The sequence below is a fragment of the Salvelinus alpinus genome, chromosome 29, assembly GCF_045679555.1.
Source record: "Salvelinus alpinus chromosome 29, SLU_Salpinus.1, whole genome shotgun sequence".
NCBI classification, from domain to species: domain Eukaryota; kingdom Metazoa; phylum Chordata; class Actinopteri; order Salmoniformes; family Salmonidae; genus Salvelinus; species Salvelinus alpinus.
Genome location: NC_092114.1, coordinates 19,857,909 through 19,875,555, shown reverse-complemented (window position 1 = coordinate 19,875,555; position 17,647 = coordinate 19,857,909). Strand labels below are relative to the sequence as shown.

Below are 17,647 nucleotides of genomic sequence, written 5' to 3'. Positions count from 1 at the left end.
CACCAACCAGCCCCTACCAACCCACCAACCAGCCCCTACCAACCCACAAACCAACCAGCCCCTACCAACCCACCAACCAACCAGCCCCTACCAACCCACCAACCAGCCCCTACCAACCCACCAACCAGCCCCTACCAACCAACCAACCAGCCCCTACCAACCCACCAACCAGCCCCTACCAACCCACCAACCAGCCCCTACCAACCCACCATCCAACCAGCCCCTACCAACCCACCAACCAGCCCCTACCAACCCACCAACCAGCCCCTACCAACCCATCAACCAGCCCCTACCAACCCACCAACCAGCCCCTACCAACCCACCAACCAGCCCCTACCAACCCACCAACCAACCAGCCCTTACCAACCCACCAACCAGCCCCTACCAACCCACCAACCAGCCCCTACCAACTCACCAACCAACCAGCCCTTACCAACCCACCAACCAGCCCCTACCAACCCACCAACCAGCCCCTACCAACCCACCAACCAGCCCCTACCAACCCACCAACCAGCCCCTACCAACCCACCAACCAGCCCCTACCAACCCACCAACCAGCCCCTACCAACCCACCAACCAGCCCCTACCAACCAGCCCCTACCAACCCACCAACCAGCCCCTACCAACCCACCAACCAGCCCCTACCAACCCACCAACCAACCAGCCACTACCAACCCACCAACCAGCCCCTACCAACCCACCAACCAGCCCCTACCAACCCACAAACCAACCAGCCCCTACCAACCCACCAACCAACCAGCCCCTACCAACCCACCAACCAGCCCCTACCAACCCACCAACCAGCCCCTACCAACCCACCAACCAGCCACTACCAACCCACCATCCAACCAGCCCCTACCAACCCACCAACCAGCCCCTACCAACCCACCAACCAGCCCCTACCAACCCACCAACCAGCCCCTACCAACCCACCAACCAGCCCCTACCAACCCACCAACCAGCCCCTACCAACCCACCAACCAGCTCCTACCAACCCACCAACCAGCTCCTACCAACCCACCAACCAGCCCCTACCAACCCACTAACCAGCCCCTATCAACCAACCCCCAAACACCAGCCACTGGTCCCCAGCCGCAGGCCCAGACCTCGACTACAAGAACAGTGATGGGGTGGGAGTGGATAGAAAACTGGAACTTAAAACGTCACATCCTCCGACACTCCCCATCCTCCCTCAACCACAACTCCCTCCACCACTCACTCTCTCCTCCAATCCATCCAACTTGAAACCCTGCCAGGAAAGAGAGAAAGAGCAAGAAATTCCCCCTCCTCCTTCCCTCTCCCTCCCCCTTATACACTCAGGCATCTCTACTATTCCATCCATCCCTGATGCGACCCAGTCCCCTCCTCCTCCTCCTCTGTCATTGTGCAGTACTGCTCTTCTCCTCTCCTTCAGACCCCCATGGTCTTCTCCAGAGAATAACACAAAGTCACAGCTACATTCTTGCTTCTATACCCCTCCAGAACACTACTGGAACATCTATACAATGTAGCTACCTATAGGCTACCTACTGCCCCTCTACTTTTGTCATGCAATTTGAAAATAAAAATGTGCCTTGGAAACGGAGATAGAAAATTAAATGTTATCAGTATCATCAGAGATCTGTGTGTCCCTGTAAGAGTGTAGTCTGATGATATAGGGACCTGGTTGTTAGTCCCATCCACTATTTTAGTCCAGTATCTCTTCAGTCCAGTATCTAAGTGAGAGTCCACTTTAGTCCAGTTCAGTCCGCTACAAATCCATGTGCTGGTAGCTCCTTCCAGGGCGGGGCAGGCTCCCGGAGCTCTGAGGGGCAACCGCAATGCCCCCTCCCCCTCCTCTCCTATCACGCGGTGGCTGTGGGGTCTCCAGACTCCGTGCCCGCAACCTGAAGGACCCAGCGCCCCCTCCCCCTCCACAGTGGGGCGTCCCGGGAGAGGTGAGGGGCGAGGGGAGCAGTAGCTCTGTTGAGGCGTCCGTGAGGGAGAAGGAGTAGGGGCGTGAAAGCGGGGAGGGGGCCGGGCCAGGGCAGAGAGGGTAGACCAGGTGGAGATTCTGTGGTCTGTGTGGAAAGGCGGTGAGGGCGGGATCCACGTGGAACATCCCAGGATGCCGCTGGACATGGCCAACAAGTGGAGAGGTGCAAGGAGAGGGGGTGGTGAGGGGGGTGTCTTCCCAGAGAGGTCCAGTCTGAGAGGGGGAGGGATAGGACTGTGGGGGGGTGGCGTGGGATGGGGGTGCAGGGCGGGACAGGTACGTGGGTTGTCCAGGTACAAAGTGTGCAGGATAGAGGGGTTGGGGTCCGGAGATGAGGGACTCCATCAGGTGAGCCATACTCCTCATTACTTGGCCCAGCTCTGCCACCTCCTTCCCCAGAGAACTCACCTGGGAACAAACACAAAAACATATCTCAGTCAGCCATATTCATTTGGGCTCAGCAATATCAAATGATGCATTTTGGGTCAGCCATTTTAGCTCTACCATTGAACACATTCCTTCTAATGGATTTAACACTGGTGGAAAATCCCTCCAGCCAATCCTTAAACCAGACAAAAGATGTTCTATTATGTTGACAAGATAGTCAAGTGACAGCTCTAACAATGGAAAAACATGTCCTCAAAGACGGAAGGCAATATCAGGTGGGACAATTCTAGCCAATGAGAGGGCAGATACGCGTGTGAACAACAGGCCATAGAGATAGATAGAGAAATCATCTTTGTATCTCTGCCATTATAGTGTCTGTGACAGCATGAGCAGCACCATTGAGGCTATCTCCCATTTTAAAGTAGTCAATTTTCTCCTTCTTCATTGGCTGATTGCTTCCAACTCATATGAATCCCCACCCAGTTGACTATTTTAAAATGATGGAAGCACTCAATGGCAATGTCCATGCTAAAACGGAGTGCATCCATGATGAGTCCTCTATCTCTATGAAAACTCAGATTTGCCAAAATGCCAAGTGCGTCCACTTATATCACTGCATTCGTAACAACCTAATCCTTACGAAACTTCTATTAGATCAAATAAGCTTCTTATAGCAAATACATGTTTTTCTTGACCAAATTCGACACTCTCACATTGACCTCTATACAAAAATTCTTCACTTCATGGGCTTATTTTTATTGACAGATTTTGGGTGGAGTAAAACCACTTGCTTCGCCTCTTCCTCTCTGAACCAGCCCAACACTTTGAAAGCCATGACAGGGAGTGTTAAAGTGCACCAATCTGGATGTAGTCTTAATCTGCCAATTCCGGGGCAGCCATTATGGGTCTACCACCCTTAGTGAAACTGCCATTATTACATCAACCATTCCGGGTCATCAATATTAATTTGGTCATTTTCAGCCTGCCATTTTGGGTTGCTATTCTGGCCTAGCTTGATGATGCTGGTCTAATTGGTCATTAAAATGATGGCTTGGAGGTGATTAGTCCTATTCAGCCAGTAGTAGTCCTACAGAGAGATGGCACAGCAAGGGCACCCTGCCAGCATGCCAGCTGGCTCTGTCACTCAAAGCATAGATGGGTATTCATCACGCTAGGCACCCCATTAACACAACCGGACACAGATCAACACGCATGCAGGGATCATGCTACGTAGAAATAAAACAAGAGACAAGTGAAGATGGTTTGGCATATACAATATGAAACTTGACACGTCAGGACCAGATAGTGAAAGTAAACACATCAACGCAGGTTCAGCCGATGCAAACATCAATAACTGACTGATGACCATGACATACTGCCGCCAGACGGCACAAACTAACTTAGCCATATGGTCTTTTCTGAGTGATTGATTAACTTTTTTATGGGTGGTATGTAGCCTAGTGGTAAGAGGGTTAGGCCCATAACTGAAAGCTTGAATCCCTGAGCTGGCAAGGTGCACAATCTGTTGACGTGCCCTTGAGCGAGGTACTGAACCGACATTTTTTCCAGCATCGCCTTTCACAATGGCTGAATCTGGCTGTGACACCAGTCTCCGAGGGGAGAGTTAGGATATGCAAAAAAACACATTTCCAATTCACACGTGTATTAATACACATGTGAAATAGAACAAATATAAGCACCCACCAAATTATTATAATTCGATAAAAACTCATTCTCAGGTGTAATTTAAGAGACAAATCTAGTACTCTCTCCTCATTCTAGTTCTCTCTCCCTGTGATCAAATTCTTTGTGTAAACAATGGGGTTGATAAAAATAGAAGCGGGACAGTCCAATCCGCTACGCCATCAACACAATTTCAGCCCTGTCACCTCAGAGAGAGAGAGAGAAAGAGGGTCGAGAGAGTGTGGGAGAGAGAAAGAGGGAGAAAGAGACAGATACAGAGAGGTGAGGCAGAGTGGGGTCTTCATTAATCACTTAAATTCTGTTCAATATGGGGAAAATATTACATTCCCCAGAATGTATTAGTTGAACCCTCAAGCGGACACTGATGCCTTTAAAATGAAGTCCAACATTAAATGGTTAGTGGAAATAATGTATAATTGGCTGTTCTAAGCAATACGATTAAAAGAGTATATGAACATTGTTTCCAGAGAAAAGTGATATATTATTTGGTGTCTGGAAGTGTGACCTGTCAGATTCAATGAAACTCTCATGTTCTATGACTGAGTGGAATGTCTTTGAAATGCACTTAATTAAATTATACTGGCTGTCACTCAAACTCAAATTCTACATTCTGTGGGGTGTGGCCAATTCAATTAGCATTTCAACTAAAGAGTTGAATGGGACTCAATTACAAAATTCTGAATTGAGGCGATCCCTGATTCAAATTCAAGTTTTATTGTCACATGCACAAATACAGTGAAATGCTTAACTTGCAAGCTTTATCCAACAATTCAGTAATCAATATCAAAATAGTATTACTAATAAAATGTAAATAAATATACAGTATAATAAGGAAAACATTATATACAGAGCCAGTGCCAGTACCACATGTACAATGTGCAGGGATATTGCAGTAATTTGAGGTAGCTATGTACATGTAGGCAGGGGATTATGAGAAAGTGACTAGTAGCAGAATAAATAATATAATAATAGTAAACAGTTTGACAGCAGCATAAGTGGTGGGTGGGTATGTGTATGTGTGTGAGGGTGTTAGTGTTAGCATTCATCAGGCAATGTGTTTCCCATTGTTCTATGTGTCATTACGGATTGTTCTGAAATTCCCAGGAGTCTGTCATTGTTCCAGATCTCCTGGGTAGGTGTTGATTATGGTCTCAGGAACCAGGGATCACATTTTGGCCTCCGCTCTTCAAAACGAATGCGTCATCTACATCCCTCAGGAGCTCTAGTCTTTAGGGGTTGCTCGAAGGTCAGAGCTGAGAGTTCACAGGTCATCGGGCAGGTATGTAATATTGCCCCAGTCGGATTTGTAGACAATTGAGGGCAGTAACACGGCAGTAACACTGCAGATTCAGCAAGGAGCTTGTGAGGGTAGGGCCATTGCATCTGAATATTAGTTCATTATTCAACATTCATCAGATTGTTGACTCAATGTGACCAATTTATCTCCTCAGCTCTATCCTCATTAAGGGTTTTCTGGTGATTGTGATGGCCATCATTCTATATCATTGTATAATTTAGTATCACTGTTTATACGCTGAATGTTTAATCAGTCTGCTCTTACAATTTAAGCCGGAGTATAGTACCAAGGGACAATTATGATTTAATTGAATGAAAATTGACAATAATATATATATCTTTTTTTTCTTACGATTGTTTAGACATGAAAATAATGCTCTGTAACATTCACTCTGCATCTACAAAAATCAACATCTGTACAAATGTATAATTATGGCCCGCTTCTCAAATGTCCATACTGTTATATGGTAGTAAACATGTTATCACCCAAATGTCCATACTGTTATATTGTAGTAAACATATTATCACCCAAATGTCCATACTGTTATATTGTAGTAAACATGTTATCACCCAAATGTCCATACTGTTATATTGTAGTAAACATGTTATCACCCAAATGTCCATACTGTTATATTGTAGTAAACATATTATCACCCAAATGTCCATACTAAAATGGTTTGATTTGATTCTTCCCTAGAATCAAGTTAATAGGCCAGAGAATCAAGTCTTGAGGCACAGTTCAATCTAGCGAACAATAAAAAAATTGCATTTACACATATTTAATCGTGGCACAGGAGCTGGATGAAAAAACATGAACTATATAAGGAATAAGGTAATAACTGGTAAAATCACTTTTGGCTGTTCTTAGGAAGTTTTAGTGTACCTCTATGTAATGTAATGTAACAAGTGATACAACATGTTTGGATCAACATGCATGGCATTGATTTAATGTGAGACGAGGGTTATGGGTTAATCCCCAGCCCCTCTTCCATGTCCCGTGGTGACCAGCGTGGACTGGCTCAAGTAAGGATTACAGTTACCACCGGGAACCACACTGAGAGACAACCTGTCAAACACTGTCCTCCCTGAGAGAGAGAGAGGGAGTGAGAGAAAGAGATATGGAGAGAGGGAGGGTGGTATGGGGGGTGAGACAGTGAAAGGGAGGGAGGGAAAGAGGTATGGGGGGTGGTGAGACAGTGAAAGGGAGGGAGGGAAAGAGGTATGGGGGGTGGTGAGACAGTGAAAGGGAGGGAGGGAAAGAGATATGGGGGGTGGTGAGACAGAGAGATGGAGGGAGGGAAAGAGGTTCTGCCCACTCCTCATCCTCTTCGATCCTTCTCCCTTACCAATCTATAAATTCCCCATATCTTTCCTCCTTTTTCCGTTCCTCCCCCTATCAGCCAAGGCCAGGTGATGGAGCGAGGCACCACAGGGGGAGACCCCCATCCTGCCAAGAGCCTAATGTCAATTTAGCCACCTGCCAATCAAAACCATGGGATACGCTAACATAGTGTGAATGGAGGAAAGCTGCTTTTCTTTATTCTAGTGTTCTATTATGGAACATTAGACAGTTATGATACCCTCAAAAGCGCATTCTACAGCAGTATTTAAGTTCTACAGCCCGTGGAATAGCACATATCCCTTAGACGGTTAGTTGACTTCAGTCTTTCCTCAAATGTTACAATGTAAGCGGTCCTCCATAGAGGGGAAACCAGATTATGTCAGTTCATGGTTCCACAAAAGGTTGAACACGTTCTAGAATGTTCCCAGTGACACCATTTGGCGAGACCCAGTTCCGCTCCAATCTGTGTCCTCTGGAAGAGTTTGAAGAGATTCCTCTTCCTGTCTTTCTGTTCCTCGTTCTCTCGCTCCCTCATTCTCTCACTCCCTCCATCCATCTACCACCTGAGAAGGCCATATGCCTGTGGCTCGCCTGACTAATGCTACCTCTTACACAAGCATGCACGCATACACGTACGCACACACAGCGTACTGTACCTCCTGGTCTAGGTGCCGTAGTTGTCCCCAGGTCTCCTCAGCTTTAGCTGCTGACTCTGCCGTGCTGATCTGGAGAATATCTGCAACACCATTCAGAAACAGTCACAAAATATCCTAAACTGTTGAAGCAGTTACTGTGTTACTTACAAGTCCCAATATCTTCATATACTGGTATATAGTAGGTAATAATAACAGGTTTATGTCAGTTTAAAGTTTACATTCTAGGTAAGGACTATGTAGTTATGTAATCATCATATAATACAGTTTATGATAATCAGTTCAATGTAGCCTGATGACTTGACCACAACATGATCTGTAGTGGTGGTGGTGATGGTTGTGGTGGTGGTGGTGGTTGTGGTGGTGGTGATGGTTGTGGTGGTGGTGATGGTTGTGATTGTGGTTGTGGTGATGGTTGTGGTGGTGGTGATGGTTGTGGTGATGGTGGTTGTGGTGGTGATGGTTGTGGTTGTGGTGATGGTTGTGGCGGTGGTGATGGTTGTGGTGATGGTGATGGTTGTGGTGATGGTGATGGTTGTGGTGATGGTTGTGGCGGTGATGGTTGTGGTGGGGATTGTGGTGATGGTTGTGGTGATGGTGATGGTTGTGGTGGTGATGGTGATGGTGGTGATGGTTGTGATGGTTGTGATTGTGGTTGTGGTGATGGTTGTGATAATGGTGGTGATTGTGGTGATGGTTGTGATGGTTGTGGTGATGGTTGTGGCGGTGATGGTTGTGGTGGGAATTGTGGTGATTGTTGTAGTCATGGTTAGGGAGTAACGGATTACAAAAATGGTACATAACCTACGGGCGATACTGATATCACTTATTATTGATATCTAGGCTACATACCACATTGATGTGAATCACATTGCTGCTCTCTCATTTATTTGTGCCTTACGGATTGTGGTTGTTCAGGATGGCTGTTCACAAATGTATATGCTGTGTATTTTAACCCATTAATGGTTGAATTTAAGAAGTTTAAGCTGCCAGGGATGTATGCGTTACAGAAACCATTTACTGTTTAATAACCAAAAAGAGGAAAACAGAGCAAAACAAGAGTTTCTATTGGAAAAATTCAGGTAGGTCCCTCCCTGTTAAGTCCCATTTGCTTCCATTTAAGAAATGTTTTGCAACAGAATCGGAGTAATAGATTGTCTGTTGTCAGTTCGTCTTGTTATGTCCGGTCTTACCAGCGTTTTTCCCGTGTCTCCTGTTCTGAAGTTTTGTTTTCTAGTCTTCCCGGGTTTTGACCTTTCTGCCTGTCCTGACCATGAGCCCGCCTGCCGCTCTGTCCCTGATTGACTCTGCTTTGGATTACGAACCTCTGCCTACCCTTGACCTGCCCTTTGCCTGCTATTTGTTATAATAAATATTCTGAGAATCGTACTATCCGCCTCCTGTGTCTGCATCTGTGTCTTATCCTGAGTCCTGATAGTACAAACTGGCCATGACTGACCCAGCAGACTCGGGCCAGCTCTGCAACACTGTCTCCTCACAAGGAGCCACCACTGGAAGACATGAGGAGTTACTACATAACCTTATGGAAGGATTCCACACCTTGGCGGAACACCATGACCATGCCGGAACACCATGACCATGCCGGAACACCATGACCATGCCGGAACACCATGACCATGCCGGAACACCATGACCATGCCGGAACACCATGACCATGCCGGAACACCATGACCATGCCATCAGTGCATTGTTGGAACAATTCCCCGGACTATCTATTAGGCAGCAAGCCACAACGGAAACCTCCCAGACTTTCCCCATCCTACCCCGGCTTCCAGAGAACCCCGCTTACATCCTCAGGAACGCTACGCTGGGGATCCTGGAACCTGCCGGGCATTTCTCTCCCAGTGCTCCCTCATTTTTGAGCTGCAGCCCTCTTCATTTCCATTGGACCGTTCAAAGATAGCTTATCTTATAATGCTGAAATCCGGGAGGGCACTCGCCTGGGCTAAGGCGGCGTGGGAGCAACAATTCACAGTTTGCCTTAGGCTGGAGGATTTCGCGGTAGAAGTAAGGAGGGTGTTTGACTCTCCATTGTCTAGAAAAGCGGCGGCTCGGAAGCTACTTCAACCATGTCAAGACTCCCCTAGTGTGGCAGACTACACGGTAGACTTTCGCATAGAGGAACTGGAACCCGGAATCCCTGTTCAACACGCTCCTTCATGGATTATCGGAGGAAATTAAGGACGAGCTCGCAGCATGGGAGCTGCCCTTGGACCCTGACTCTCTCATAGCGTTGACCATAAGGATCGATGGTTGACTACGGAAACACAGTAGGGAGAGGAGGTCTGACCCCGGGCACACGCATCTGTCCACGGTTTTCCTCCTCCTCCGAAGAACCCCGGAAATCCCCGACACCTGCATTCCCGAGAGAATCCAATGTCACCCGAGTTCCCTCAGAAATCATTGAGGACTGTTGACTTGCCTCGTCCGGCGCCCATGCAACTGGGCAGGGCTAGATTGTCCCCTGAGGAACATTTACGCAGACTAAGCTCTAAAAGCTGTCTGCATTGTGGAACTTCAGGACATTACATAGCCACCTGTCCAATAAAACCCCCCAGCTCATCTGTAGGTACGAGTACACTGGTGGGCCATAGAGGGAGTCTCCCAGCTCCCATTACTCGTACTCCTCTCCATGCTATCCTGTTGTGGGGTGAACGGTCTAAATCTCTCCGGGTGCTCATGGACTCTGGGGCCGACGAGAGCTTAATGGACACTACCCTGGTGTCGGATCTGGGTATCTCCACACAACTCCTCTCTGTTCCCATGGACGCCAGAGCATTGGATGGATGCTCTATTGGCAGGGTCACTCACAGTATGATTCCTATCAGCCTGTGAGTGTCAGAGAATCACAGTGAGTCCATGCGGTTCCTGCTCATTGAATCTCCTTATGCACCCATGGTTTTGGGATTGTTGTGGCTCCAGAGGGCTACGGCTTCTATCCTGGGTTGGAGCCTGTTCTGCCATATACATTGCCTCAAGGCGGCACAGCCCATGCCCTAGACGTCCTCCTGTGGACTTGGGTAAAGCCTCGGATCTCTCTGCCGTTCCCGCAGAGCATCAGGAGGTTTTCAACAAGGCCGGGGCCACATCTCTTCCTCCGCATCGACCCTATGACTTCGCCATTGACCTCCTCCATAGCACTACATCACCTCCCGGGAGGCTTTATACCATGTCTGGTCCAGACCAAAACCATGGAAAATTAATTTGTCCTTCTTCCTCCCCTGCGGGCGCAGGGTTCTTCTTTGTTCTTTCTTTCAAGCCTCTCCGGGGGCGACTCTATTCCTGAAGTTGGACCTTCGGAACACCTACCATCTGGTTCCGATACGGGAAGGAGACGAATGGAAGTTAGCCTTTAACACAGCTAGCGGGCACTACGAGTATCTGGTTATGCCAATCGGACTGACCAACGCTCCCCCAGTGTTCCAGGCTCTGGTCAATGATGTGCTCCGTGACATGTGCTCCGTGACATGCTCCGTGAACCGGTTCATGTTTGTCGACCTTGATGACATCCTTGTCTTTTCCCGTTCGGTTCAGGAGCATGTTCTCCATGTCCGACAAGTCCTCCAGTGCCTCCTGGAGAACCAGTTGTTTGTCAAGGCGGAGAAGTGTGAATTTCATTGCTCCACTATCTCCTTTCTGGGATCCATCATCGCTGCCGAGAACATTCAGATGGATCCGAACAAGGTGAGAGTGGTGTTGGTGGCCCCAATCCACATCCAGAGCAGCTGCAACGTTTCCTGAGATTTGCTCATTTCTACCCCCACTTCATCCGGGGCTACAGCACCCTGGCTTCCCCCATCTCGGCACTCAACTCACCCAAAGTTCCGTTTACGTGGTCCCCAGCTGCTGACCGGGCCCATCACTACAGCCTCCATCTTAATCCGGGCCCATCCCGTCAGTTCGTGGTGGAGGTCGACACCTCAGACATTGGAGTGGGGGCCGTCCCAGCGTTCTGCCCAGGACCAAAATATATATCCCTGCACTTTCCTTTCCCATCGTCTTAATCCCGCAGAGAGGAACTAGGACGTTGGTAACCGGGAACTTCTTGCGATCAAGATGGCGCCGGAGGAATGGAGACACTGGCTAGAAGGGGTGGAACATCTATTCCTAGTGTGGACCGACCACATCTGGAGTATCGCCTCACCATCAAGCGCCTCAACTCAAAGCAGGCTCATTAGGCTCTGTTGTTCACTCGGTTCAATTTCACCGTCTCCTACCACCCTGGGTCCAAGAATGTGAAGCGTGATGTCCTCTCTAGCTTTCATAGCACCGCTGCTACTCCCTCCAATAGATATGGGACTTTATCAAAATTGGATTCGTTTTTTTACACAGACCTTTGTAGGTCTGTGTAATCTGAGGGAAATATGTGTCTCTAATATTGCCATACATTTGGCAGGTTAGGAAGTGCAGCTCAGTTTCCACTTAATTTTGTGTGCAGTGTGCACATAGCCTGTCTTCTCTTGAGAGCCAGTTCTGCCTTCTGAGGCCATTCTCAACAGCAAAGCTATGATCAATGAGTTGACGCATATCCCGCGGTAGTTATTAGGGTCAAATTTATCTCCACTTTTGTGGTTTGGGGTGATCAGCCCTTGGTCACAAATATTGGGGAATATGCCAGAGCTGAGGATGATGTTAAGGGGTTTATTAAGTACAGCCAATTGGAATTTGTGGTCTGTATATGTTATCATTTCATTTAGGATACCATCAACCCCACAGGCCTTTTTGGGTTGGAGGGTTTGTATGTTGTCCTGTATTCATTCAATGTAATTGGAGAATCCACTGGGTTCTGGTAGTCTTTAACAGTTGATTCTAAGATTTTATTTGATCTTGTACATGTTTTTGCTGTTTGTGCTTTGTTATCCTCTTGTGGCTGAGATCGGCTAAGGTCCCCTTTAACGGGATCGATTTGACAACAGCCAGTGAAAGTGCAGGGCGCCAAATTCAAACAACAGAAATCTCATAATTAAAATTCCTCAAACATACAAGTATTTCACACCATTTTAAAGATAAACTTGTTGTTAATCCCACCACAGTGTCCGATTTCAAAAAGGCTTTACGACGAAAGCACACCAAACGATTATGTTAGGTCAGTACCTAGTCACAGAAAAACACAGCCATTTTTTCCAGCCAAAGAGAGGAGTCACATAAAGCAGAAATAGAGATAAAATGAATCACTAACCTTTGATGATCTTCATCAGATGACACTCATAGGACTTCATGTTACACAATACATGTATGTTTTGTTCGATAAAGTGCATATTTATATCCAAAAATCTCAGAACATGACATGGGGGGCATATGGGGGAGGGAATGCTGTCACCTCCAGGTAGGTGTTTGTCCCCCTGTGTGCTGAGGGTGTCAGGTTCTTGTCCAGTTCTGGCATTTAGGTCACCACAGACCAGTATATGTCCCTGAGCCTGGAAATTGTTGATCTCCCCTCTAGGATGGAGAAGCTGTCATCGTTAAAGTATGGGGATTCTATTGGGGGGATATAGGTAGCACACGAGGATATTTTTCTCTGTTGAGATAATTTCCTTATTTATTTCTAGCCAGATGTAAAATGTTCCTGTTTTGACTCATTTAAAAGGGTAGGTTAGGTCTGCTCTATACCAAATTAGCATACCCCCTGAGTCGCTTACGTGTTTCCCACCTGGTAGTTTAGTGGATGGGGGGGGGGGGGGGGGAATTTATCCCTTTCAATGATGGAGGAACAGTGCAGTTGTGGGACCTGGGTGTGTTCAGTGCTGGGGGGTTGACTATCCTGGTCTGTAGGACAGTTTGAAGAGGTGTGATCAGACTCACTCAGGATTGGGGAGTCGTCACAGAGGGAGAGCTTAATCTGCTGTGCTCTCTCTTTGATCCTGTAAAAGTCCTGCTGGAACTGCATGAGGATGCCCTGCACCATTACTGTCCCAGACTTGTAGACATTGACAGAGGTTATTTCAATTTCCTCAATGTCTAGTATTCTGAGTTTCCACCCTGGGCCAATACCCTCTCTCTTGACATGGGGTAGTGTGCTCTTATAGCACTGTGCCATGCCAGGGGATGGTCTGTGTAGAAAATTAAGTTGCTTACGTTCCCCTCTTTGTAGCAGTCAGCAAATAGTGTCTCTGGATTGTCCTTGAGAAGCTTTTTTTTGTACTTATTCCGTGTAGTTTTTTTAAATATCCATGGGGTACTGTATTGTAATAACCTCTGGACAGGGATAAGCCATGGGGGCTTCAAAAGGCCTCAACATTTGGGTGGGGGGGGGGGCTGTGAAACTCTCCTGCCATTGTTAGGCTCAATGGTTTTCACACCTCTCACTTCACACCTCATTGTTAATTGAAGTTGCAGCCAGGTCAGTTTCTTTCCCTAGCAGCTTGGTAGCTTAGTAGCCTTATTTATTAAGCTTTATATAACAAAATTACCTAGAGATTATTGTCTTTTACTTTTTGGCTTCAGAAGTAGGTTCAGTCTGAACATTACTCACTCAGTGTTGTGTTGGATGGTATTTCCAGGTTCTGCTGTGTTTCTTCTACAGGTTCTGGTTTGTTAGAAGTGTTTTTTATTGATAGTCCTTGGTAGTGATAATCCATTCAGGTAAGTAAGGTTTTAGGTATAGAATTGTGTTTGAAGGTTTTGATGTTGAACTTAGTATCCTGTATAAGTCCTTGCGAAAAAATTATAGTTTACATTTATCCAACTGTAAATTCTATCTTCTTGCAGAAGAACTCAGCATCTCTCTCTCTCTCAATTTGTTAAAAACTGTTAAACTATTGTCTTTCTCTCTCTTTGAGTCAACTACTCACTGCATTGTATGCACTACAGTGCTAGCTAGGTGTAGCTAATGCATTCAGTACTAGATTCATTGTCTGATCCTTTGATTGGGAGGACAATACAGCTGCAAAGTCAAAACTGGCTATAATGTAAAAAATTAGCTTTTTGGTCTTCATTTTAGGTTTGGGTTAGGCATTAGGGTTAACAGTGTGGTTAAGGTTAGCGTTCAAATCTGATTTGATGACTTTGTGCCAGCTATTAACCTGTGCCTCTTAATGCAATTACTGAGTTTGGGTAATCCAAAAGTTACGTTACCGATTACAATGTTGGACAGGTAACTGTGGCTGTGGTGCTGGTTGTGGTTGGGGTGCTGTTTGTGGTCATGGTGATGGCTGTGGTTGTGGTGGTTTTGATTGTGGTGGTGGGGTGGTGGGGGTTGTGGTTGTGTGAACCTGTAAATGTGGCAGGTACATTCCCTGGACCGCTGACTGGACAGGCTCGACTGGGAGAGAAGGAGAACAGTGGAGAGGTCTCTGTACCTTCAGTATCCTCTGTACCGTCCACAACCCTGGAGAATGAGAGAGGGAGACAGAGAGGGAGGGAGAGGTAGAGCAGAGAGAAAGAGAGAGAGGTAGAGAAGAGAGAAAGAGAGAGGTAGAAAAGAGAGAAGAAAGAGAGAGAGAGTGAAATAGAAAGAGAGAGAAGCGGAGGGAGAGGGAGAGAGGAAAAGAGGGAGAGAGACGGAGAAGGGAAGGGAGAGAGAGTGACAGATTAGACATGTGGACTGATAGACAACTGACAAAAATAATTGACGAGTCAGTAGATTGCGCAATAGTATTAGCTCTTACCTAGGGCTGATGTTGGAAGGGTCTAGCGTGGTGAGAGCTTTCTGGCGGATCTGGATCTTCTTCCTCAGTTTCCTAGTGCTCTGGTGTGTTACTTCTCTGCCGCTGTGCAACTCTCTCGCCATCCCGGCTCTACCCGGTGGAGACTTCACAGAAGACACCTCTCTGGTGTACAGGACGCTGTTCCGCACCAATTCCGGAGATACAGATGCCAACTCATCTTCCTCCTCCTCTTCCTCCTGGTTCTCAATGATGGATGGATAGCACTGGATCACTCGTCCGTTGCCTCTCCCCTCTGTCTGCAGAGAGCGAGGAGAGAAAGAAAGAGGATGTAGGACAGAGAGCATTTGTTGGAAATTTAAACATCATTCCCTTAGCCTTCATTTAATTTCCCAGACAGACAGGCAACATCACTTCTGTTTGCAGTCGCACAATAAACTCCATTTTGGGGACACCTAGTTATACTGATGAATCTGGGTGCTACGGAATTGAGAGAGCAGAAGGTTGCTGTAACTGTTTATTTTATTTAACCTTTATTTAACTAGGCAAGTCAGTTAAGAACAAATTCTTATTTACAATGAGGGCCTACCCCGGCCAACCCTACCCTAACCCGAACGACGCTGGGCCAATTGTGCGCCGCCCTATAACTAAATGACTGTCTGGAACAGACAACACCATTGAGACCAGTACAGGATTCCATTGTACTGTGTGTCAGCCAAACGTCCACCTCAGAGTAGAATGTTCTATTTCCATAACAACTAAAGTTCTCTCAGGGTTCTGTGCTGCCAAGGCTGACTCAAGCACCTGCTCAGGTAACTAGTAACTGTAACGGATTACATTTAGAAAGTAACCTACCCAACCCTGGCTGTAATGAACAGCGTGAACCTGACCTCAATGATTCTGATAACCTTTGAACACCCAATGAGTCAGATCTAGACTGCTAATCACATGCAATATGAGATGCTGATGGAGTAAAAAAAAACATGGAATTTATAAGCAGAAAATAGCATGAAATGTCTTTTGATTGATGATCTATGTTCTCTATCTTAGTCAAAAGTAAATCACAGTTGAGGTTACTGAATCCAACTACTGAATGAGATTCAAAACGCTCATTGAAACAGCTGATGTCTAAATTATTACTGGCTCTGTGTACGCACATACACTCGCACACACACACTACCCCCTACACCCTCCTTCACACACTGCAGCCCCCCTACCCCTCTCTGTTTAATAACCTGATCTAATACTGTTCCCACATTTCTACTCCTAATTCCATCACTTCCTCTTGTGAATAATGAATGGTGCTCCGCTCTGCTGTGTAATTGAACGAGTCGCCAAAGTTTCCCCGGCAGTCCGTCAATCAAATCAGCTCTTAAATTCAAACTTCCCCCACCAATTAATATCCCTCCATCACCTCATCCCTCATTCCCCTCCTTTTTCTGCCTCCGAACCCTTCCTCCCATCTCTCCATCACCATTAAAACTAATTCATTTTGGGACAGTTTTTAAAGGGGCTCTGGGTGGCCATTCAAAAACCCCAGGATAATTTCTAGAACCGCTGACTCTATAAAGTCTCCGTTCAATCCTATTTTCTTTGTTTTACATAAGATAGACCCAACATTGTTATAGGAATGTTTGAGAACTGTTATTGGATATATTGGGCATTGTTTCAATATCATAGTTATAATTGTCACATACACTGGATAGGTGCAGTGAAATGTGTTGTTTTACAGGGTCAGCCAACGTGGCACAACAGGTGCAGTGAAATGTGTTGTTTTACAGGGTCAGCCAACGTAGCAGTGAAATGTGTTGTTTTACAGGGTCAGCCATAGTAGTAGGGCACCCCTGGAACAAGCTAGGGGTTTTGTGCTTTCTTCAAGGGCACAGACAGGTTTTTCACCTTGTCGGCTCGGGTAATCGAACCAGTAACTCTGCAGTTACTGGCCCAACGCTCTAACCACTAGGCTACCTGCCGCCCCCAGCGTCTGCTGAGCCAGTACCTGTGTGTCCAATGGTTTGGTGGACAATCTGGATATGACCTGTAAAAAGATGGAAGAGAAAAGGGAGTGAATTCAACATGTCTATATTATTAGCACAGCCCAACCAAGATGTTATCCTTCCTCTCAGAAACTGTTAGTGGTAGAAAAAGTAACCAATTGTTATGCTTAAGTAAAAGTAAAGGAAAGGGAAAGGGGGATACCTAGTCAGTTGTACAACTGAATGCATTCAACTGAAACCCCCCTCTGAATCAGAGAGGTGCGGGGGGCTGCCATAATTGACATCCACGTCTTCGGCGCCCGGGGAACAGTTGCCCAGGGGCAGAACGACAGATTTTTACCTTGTCAGCTCAGGGATTCCATCCAGCAACCTTTCGGTTACTGGCCCAACACTCTAAGGTACCTTAATAGAAAATGGCTCAAGTAAAAGTGAAAGTCACCCAGTAAAATAGTACTTGAGTAAAAGTCTAAAAGTATTTGGTTTTAAATATACTAGTATCAAAAGTACATGTAATTGCTAAAATATACTTAGGTTCCAAAAGTAAAAAGTACAAATAATTTAAAATTCCTTATATTTAGCAAACCAGGCAGCGCAATTTTCTTATTTTTTAAATGTATGGATAGCCAGTGGCACACTTCAACATTCAAACATAATTTGGGGCGGCAGGG

General features: G+C 46.5%; 1 protein-coding gene across 1 annotated transcript in view; it reads right to left on the bottom strand.

Annotated features, from left to right (window-relative positions):
• Positions 1-1,046: 1,046 nt before the first annotated feature.
• Positions 1,047-17,647, bottom strand: part of LOC139559243 (voltage-gated delayed rectifier potassium channel KCNH8-like) — a 127,379-nt gene continuing 110,778 nt past the window's right edge. Inside the window, exons 12-16 of the mRNA XM_071375047.1 lie at positions 16,982-17,020; positions 14,986-15,281; positions 14,590-14,705; positions 7,361-7,440; positions 1,047-2,383 (exon numbers count right to left, since the gene is read on the bottom strand). Coding sequence (XP_071231148.1) covers positions 1,751-2,383; positions 7,361-7,440; positions 14,590-14,705; positions 14,986-15,281; positions 16,982-17,020 — 1,164 coding nt within the window. The 3' untranslated portion in view covers positions 1,047-1,750. The remainder of the gene's footprint in view (positions 2,384-7,360; positions 7,441-14,589; positions 14,706-14,985; positions 15,282-16,981; positions 17,021-17,647) is intronic.